We start from the raw sequence: 8,165 nt of genomic DNA, 5'->3' as shown, positions 1-8,165 counted from the left end.
TGAAATATGTGTGTGGAGTGTGTGGGTTTGTATTAAAAAATCATTTTAACTGTTTGGTGTAGGGATATATGTTATCAAATCGATCGATATATATTAGAAAATCGAAACATAAAGGATCAACTTTGTCAAATAACTCAAACATCAAGGGGTAAAATCAAACTAATTTAGAAACGAACAGAACCATTTTCTCATAGAGAAAAGGTTGATCTTATATATTTATAAGAAGACTAAAAACACGCTTATATATCTATCAATATCTAATCTAATAATTGACCGGAGATGGCCATCGTTGACGATAGAGATTCATCGGACAGCAGCACCGGAGGTAGCAAAGTTTGGGGATTATTTAAGCTACCGTTTCGTAGCACAAATAACAGTACTACACACACAACTTCTTCATCTTCTTCGTTTCAAATCGAAGGATCAAACCCTAACCACAACAACAATCACATGAGCAACACTAATAATCATAGCTCCAGCTCTGGAAGCTCCGTTTCATCAGTCGCTAGATCTCTGCTTCCAACAAGACGTCGTTTACGTCTTGATCCGCGAAATAAGCTCTACTTTCCTTGTACGGACTCTAGCTTTTAGTACTTATTGATTTTTGTAGTATTTGTCGTGAATTTGAGCTATTTTGTTTTTAAGTTGATTAGATCTACTTGAATTTGTTAATTGATTCGAAATATTTGTGTTTATAAAACGTTAGGTTAAAATATTTTGTGTTGAAGTTAAAATGTTTTTGACTTGAATATAGAGAATCTAGCGATTTGCATTTATTACTTTTTTTTTTATTAGTATTTTTTTTTTTTTAGGTTTTTTTAATTTATTTTTGATTTTTTTGATAGCTGAGAGTACTTGTGGCAAGATTGATTAATTTGTAAGTTTTTGTAGTAATTATTAATTGATCAGGAATAGGTAGATAATAACCTGTATATGATTATCCTATATGTTGTGTAGACTGTACAAGTAATGGGGTGGATATGCTTCTATAATTAGGTTGTGATTCTTTTTTCTAATAGGTATAGGTATAGATATAGATATAGATTTTGTATGTTGTAGTTTTTGATGAAAACAACTTGTTCATGAGGAATGATAATCAATTGATTGTTGAATCGGATGTTTCTTCTCAATCCTTTGTTAATTCTTCTTAAAAGTTGTTATTCATACACAGTGGCAAAATATGTGAGAGAGGGGTTGCCTCTTTTGGTGATGAAATTTATCACAAGTTACAATGGAAATCTGTTAAAGTCAGTGTAGTAAACTGAATTCTTAGGACTACACATAGGTCTACTATCCCTCTCTTAGGGAATTTTACTTGGAATTCTAATAGCCATGTTGGAATTTTGGCAGTGAAACACATTTTGTGACTAGCAAGTTAGTTGAAATTAGCAGGTACCGTAAGTATTTCATGGTTAGTAGTGGTTAATGGGCATGATTTAATCCAGGGATATGTTAGAAACAGTCAAATTGGAATACTAAAAAGACTGTTGAATGAAATCTTTTAGTCTTTGGACATAGGTTCTGGTTGCGGTGTTTGGTGATGGGTGTGTTTCTAGTACCAAGACTCATGGTTTTAAGAGCGGGGATGGTCGGGACCTTATAGGGACTAATCTGCCAAGTTAGACGTTGACTGTATTTGACCTACTTTGCCCCATTTTGACCGTATAGATCTGACTAAATTGAACTTTTAGACAACTTTAACTGAATACATCGGACAAGTTGTCGTCGGGGACTAGTCGGACTACATGAAAATCCCGACTAGTCGGGGACTTCTACAACCACGGGTCTTATACCATATGGAAGACATATGAACAAAACCATACAATATAGAAATGTGTGACCTACAGGGATTTCGTTATAGTCTAGGAGGTTGAAATTGATTATTATTGAAAGAAAACCATTCAAGAGAATTGTATACTGATATTAGAAATCAAATTTGCGAATAATGTAAAAGATGTTGGGTGACCTGATCTATAAGACAGTAAACAGCCTTTTTAATATCATATGAAGACAATTATATTTGTTTGATAATAATAATAATAAATAATCCATAATCCATATATTAAAAACCAGAAACTCAGTCCCCCACCCTAAATTGTAGGCTTTTGTCTCTGATGTGATGATTACAAAATATATGAAGTATAGGCCTTTGTCAAGAAGTTTTATTTCAATTTGGAAACAGAGAGTTGGTTAACATACTTTTGATGTAAAATTCAACCTATTGGCAAGCTCCAGTTTAGGTATATTTGCAATTTGGATCTCTGATAATATATAGTTGAAAAAGCTGAGAAACAATGCTTCTATTAGGGACCAGGTGCAACTTTTTTTTTTTTTTTTTCCAGTTAACTTTCAAAATTAAACTTATTAAATAGAAAGTGGGTTGGTTGACTATAGGCTGTTTGTATGAATAAAACAATTATAATGATGAAGTTTTGTTGATCATTCATCATAATATATTAAGGTATGACTCGTATTATGCTTGCAAAAAATTTTCTTTATGCCATGGTTGAATTTTTTATTTTAGTAAATAAATAACTTTTATTATGTAATATCTAATAATTCCTCATAATGTTAATTATGGACATTTGGTCGGGTGATAGTCCCATCTTATAGTTAATAATTATCGTATTTTTGAGTGCTTATAGTTAGTTTACCTTCTATGTAACATATGGTATGACATGAGCATATCACCCGTTTCATTTGTGCTTTATTTATATTTATATGGTCAATAACAAAAAATCATCTATTTTCATCTCAATTTTTTAGATGAACCTGGTAAGCAAGTACAAAGTGCTATCAAGATAAAGAACACCAGCAAGTCTCATGTAGCTTTCAAGGTATGATCATACACTTGTTTAGGGATGTTATTCATTCTATTATTGTATCAGTTGGCCAACCCAACATTTACTCTGTAAATGAACTTTATATGTAACTTAATCTCAACTCTAGTTTATATCCTCCATCTGATATATTTTATTTTCTTGTATTAAAGTTTCAAACAACTGCTCCAAAAAGTTGCTTCATGCGCCCTCCTGGTGCTATTCTTGCTCCCGGCGAGACCATTATTGCAACTGGTAATGAAATTTGTCTCAACTTATTAATATCAAGTATCATGATGCTCTATCTAGTGTTATGATTTACAACATTGTGACAATGTCTCTTTTTGTTAGGCAACATAATTAATTAATTACCTTTTTTTTAAAAAAAAAAAATCTACAAACTTTTCCCAACTCCCAATTGGGTATCTACTTATTGCTTACAACTATTTTTAAAGGCCTGTTGGTCTCACATTTGAAGTGTTAAATGGGATTATTTTTTGATTTAGGAATGTTGTCTTTTTTTTTTGGTTATAGGATTCATTTTTTGTTTTGATGGTTGTGTATAGTTTTTAAGTTTGTGGAGCCCCCAGAGAACAATGAAAGACCAATGGATCAAAAGAGAAAGGTGAAATTCAAGATCATGAGTTTGAAAGTGAAAGGGATGATGGATTATGTACCTGAGCTAGTGAGTTATCATTCCCTCTCTACAACTTTCACATTTCTGAATTATGAATATTCAGTTACACAGTTATTTTAATATTATCACTATTTTATAATCATATAGTCTTTAATTAATACATGGTATATAATGTAACACACATACCATAACTTCTACAACCTGAATGACTGGTTGTTAAAGTTTATTCTGTGCTGACTCAGTTTGACGAGCAGAAAGATCAAGTGGCGGTGGAACAGATATTGCAAGTTGTTTTCCTAGACGTCGAACGTCCTACCCCAGTAAGTCCATATTATGATGCAATTTCCTTAACTCCTATTGTATGAAAATTTCACCATTATTTTTAGCAATTTTCCATATTAGTTAATATAAAATATAAATATGACATATTTCTTTGTGAACATATAAGCGAGACTTACCTAGTTGTCCCAAAGTCATTATCAGATAGAAGTTATATTAATATTTAAGATTTACTGTATCACAAAACTATATTTGAATACCAAACGAGTAGGGAAATGAGAGTCGGTAACTGCTGCTGATGATCATAATAACCATAGACTGTAAGTCACGTAGAGCAATTATCGTCATATATGTTTTTTACGAAGTAAATATTTTGGTGTAATGTCTAGTTGTACGATTGTATAATATCCTAGTTCAGTGAATTGATTGAACCTATAATCAGTAGGAGGGTTGAACAAATGTGTTGACTTTTTCCAATGAAAACACATTTGATTATGCATTTTTTTTTTCTCTAATTGGAGTAATTGATCATGAGTAGACATAAATTTAAAAGTTAGTTAATACTTAATACGTATGTGGGGTTAGATTTTACATTTACATTGATATTATACATGGGAGATTCTGTAAGTACCATAAGTTTTCACCGAGTATGACCAGTTTTGACCGAGTTTGACTTAATACTCGCCGAGTACTCCCCTAGTTGCAGAAACTGAGTAACAGTTTCTAAAAAGCTCATCTGGCCATTCGGCGTATGCTTAACTATGGTCTAGCTACATTAATCTTTGTGTAAAAGGTGATTGTTGCAATTCTCAACTAATGGCCCTACTATAATATATATTTATATTTAAATTATATTATATTATATTATTATATTATATTATACCTACATACTAAAAGGCACGCCAAAATCCGTCGTTTCCTACATACTAAAAGGCACGCCAAAATCCGTCGTTTCAGTTGTTTGGGATTGTCGTTTTGAGTTTGCGTTCACACTACAACCGGTCCCTCAAAGTTGGCTCAATTTACACAACGACCCCTCAAGTTTACATTTTTCCAGGGGTAGAAAGTGTAAATATATAATTTTATTAAAATAAAAGAAACTAATTCCACCCGAATTTTTAACGGGCCCTATCTTCTCGCTCGGTGCAGTTAAATTTTTCCGAGACCACCGTTCAACTCGAAATAATTTTACGAACACAACGCGACTAACTATACGCGAAACGGACATCGTTAAAAAAAAACTAAATATTTCGTGCTATATTTCATACATATACATACACGTACAACAAACAACCCAACCTATTAGATACATTAGGTACCAAACAACGTATATACAAATTCGACCGCGCGTTGAATACAACCGTAGCAACGCGCGGTCGGATTTTTTTCTAGTATTAATATAATATTGAGGCAGTATATATTTTGTAATTTTTTGTTGTTGTATAAACCACCCTTTTTGATTTATTGAAGGCTCTGGAAAAACTGAAGCTGAGATTAGCTGAGGCAGAGGCTGCACTTGAATCCCGCAAGAAACCACCAGAGGAAGTTGGTACTAAAATTGTTGGTGAAGGCCTTGTCATAGATGAATGGGTGAGCTCTCTCTACTTACAATAACTTATTATTACTACAATAACAAATCAAAGAGTGTTTGCTAATGCTCTGTTCTACATTTGTTTTTGTTCCTTGTAGAAAGAGAGACGAGAGAGATACCTGGCTCGACAACAAGTCGAAGGCGTGGACTCTGTTTAATTAAAACAACAAAAAAATTTGGTGCTTTCTTAAATCGTACAATGGATCTTATGTTCATTTTGTATCTGTCATATGCCTATAAAAAAGTTAATCGGTGCACAAAAGAGTTGGGCAGAAGACAATTGTGATCATGTTTACAATGTAAAAAGCTTTATTTCGTGAGTTGAATCATCATGTATTGAGAGGTATATTCTCGTATATTACTAGACATTCCCACTTGTTGGTTGGTGCATGTACGCGGTACAAGTCAACACATGTCAAACGTACTGTTCAGACTTGCACCCGTCGGTTTCTTCATCATCAAATTTAAAGTCTCGTGTTTATGTTTTTTCTATTGTTTTTCTTGTATACTTTTTATCAATCAATGATGAGTGCAATATGAGGTTAAAACTAGCATTTTAAAATTCAGAATGTATGTATAGGTGTTAATATCAACCCATCCATAAACTATATTTCTACATGCTATTTAAACAAAACTCAAACGTATGGGTGTGTTACTGTCTCAAACTGGACATACCTGTTCGGCTGTACCAACATGCCAAAAATCCCTTGGTTATCAAAAGTTTGAGAATACAAACACTAAAGATTGCGCTACGATTCCAGTTCAACATCAAATCGCATGAAGATTGGTGAAACATAATTCTACTTTTGGCTTGAATTTTTGTCTATTTTTTCACATATATGATGCCGTTGAGTATAGTGTATTTAGAAAATAGTTCAATTTTTGACAATCTCAACTTGACATTTAAGGTTTGCCTTGAGTTGCCTAATGAAGCACACCACTCGGGTTCAATTTCTGGTTATACCAAATTGTTCAAAAAAGGAGTGTGATTATAGGGTGCGCATAATGCGCAATTCACACGGTACCTGGTCTCGCGCTCGGGGGGCTTGATTACCCAAGTTTTTATCTTCAATGGGGGAGCCAATGTGCTCGTTCATAAGAGTGTTTCCTCGCTTATCCAGAAAAACTTGACATGTATGGAGTATTGTCTTCGAAATCCGATCATTTTTCAATAATAGATGCACTATTTGTTGCTCCGCAATCTGGCGCACCAACGCACCTTGCCACGACATAACTTTTTTTTTTTTTTTCTCTGAAAGTTGAATATCAACTCAATCCAATTTATTTAATTAGATATCATTTGAAAATGATACCTAATGGATTATTAGATTACATAACAAGTAAAATTGAACTTACACCATAGGTTGGAGCTACTTGAAGTATATGTAGCTCGTTACTTACTCAGATACCAATTGATCTACGTTGAAAGGCAAACGTCTTTTAGCCTAATCACTTGGTTACTTTTCTATCAATACACACCCATTACCCAATGAACATTGAAACACAATTGACGTTTGGGTTAATTGCCAAAAATTACTCCAAACTCAACTTAAATGACTCACTAATTGAGGTGCAATCGTCTCCGGTTTTAACACCAATGACTTGGGCACACGAAATGGCCCGATCAGAAATTTGAAATCCTGCTCATCAAAAAGGAAGATTGTGTCAAAAGATGAATGATATTAAAACAGTATTCCATTTTAGTGTGGAGCAAACCATCAAAAGGCTTTAAGAATATTGTCATCTCTAATGACTTACCTGTTGTTGGGGTAACTATGCTTTCTGCTAATACGACAAGCATTAGGATAAGCGAAAACGTTGCAGCCATTTTCACAAACATTGAAGCCATCACTTGTTGCTTGTAGTGTCTTATCTGACCACAACTACGATTTTGCTAATTTGTTTGAGATGCGTAATCTAAATTCTCGTAGAGGTTGATATTTATAGCAAAAGATTATGAGATAAAATACATAAGAATTTCGTTAGATCCAAGGATGATTGAACCAAAAAATCATATTGTTATTGTAATTGTAATCTAGGGGAATGTTGCTAACGGCATTGTTGTAGTGAGCCTTGTTACAAGGGATTCTTGCCGCCACAATTAAATACTCGTATTATACTATACACTAAACTAGTTGTGGAGCCCTCGTTTCGCGCCGGGGGCTTCGTTTTGAATGCGAGTTAAAAAAAAGTCTTGATCTATTTTGTAAAAAAGAATTTTTTTCGACATAACATTGAAGGGTTGTTCCTTTTGTGAAAGTTGCTTCTTTTAGCGTTCGGGTTTTATTTTAAAAAGAAAAAGTTAGTAAAGTGGGGGTTCGATTTGTATTTTAATAAAAGTTAGTGGGTTAAGTTTGTGAAATTTGAAAAAACTTTACGTATAAAGTGGGGGTTCGATTTGTATTTTAATAAAAGTTAGGGGGTTAAGTTTGTGAAAAATGAATATTAGTAAAAAAAAAAAAGTTAGTAAAGTGGGGGTTCGATTTGTATTTTAATAAAAGGTGGGGGGTTAAGCTTGTAAAATTTGGGGAAGAATAAACGTATAAAGTGGGGGGTTCGATTTGTATTTTAATAAAAAGTTAAGGGGTTAAGGTTGGTGAAAGGGAAAAATGAATAGGGGGTTCGATTTGTATTTTAATAAAAAGTTAAGGGGTTAAGGTTGGTGAAAGTGGAAAAATGAATAGGACTATTCATTTCCACTATACCATTTAGATATAGGTATAATATGAACAAAACCCACCAATCATACCACGCCACCAACCCCGAAATCACTGTAGCTACTGTAACCCTGTAGCGAAATCACTGTAGCATTTTTTTTTTTTTTTTGGTTTTTCCCTTA

General features: G+C 33.4%; 1 protein-coding gene across 1 annotated transcript; it reads left to right on the top strand.

The window, feature by feature from the left end:
* The first annotated feature begins 234 nt into the window (after positions 1–234).
* On the top strand, positions 235–5,818 carry LOC139897402 (vesicle-associated protein 4-2-like). The gene is made up of 7 exons (XM_071880097.1): positions 235–571; positions 2,767–2,837; positions 2,993–3,074; positions 3,386–3,504; positions 3,699–3,776; positions 5,206–5,325; positions 5,425–5,818. Exons 1-7 carry the CDS (start codon positions 280–282, stop codon positions 5,482–5,484), a joined length of 822 nt encoding a protein of 273 aa, XP_071736198.1. The 5' UTR covers positions 235–279; the 3' UTR covers positions 5,485–5,818.
* Positions 5,819–8,165: the final 2,347 nt, after the last annotated feature.

This window comes from Rutidosis leptorrhynchoides, chromosome 3 (genome assembly GCF_046630445.1).
Source record: "Rutidosis leptorrhynchoides isolate AG116_Rl617_1_P2 chromosome 3, CSIRO_AGI_Rlap_v1, whole genome shotgun sequence".
NCBI classification, from domain to species: Eukaryota; Viridiplantae; Streptophyta; class Magnoliopsida; order Asterales; family Asteraceae; genus Rutidosis; species Rutidosis leptorrhynchoides.
Note: the sequence above shows the minus strand (reverse complement) of the source record. Positions and strands in the feature narration are given on the sequence as shown.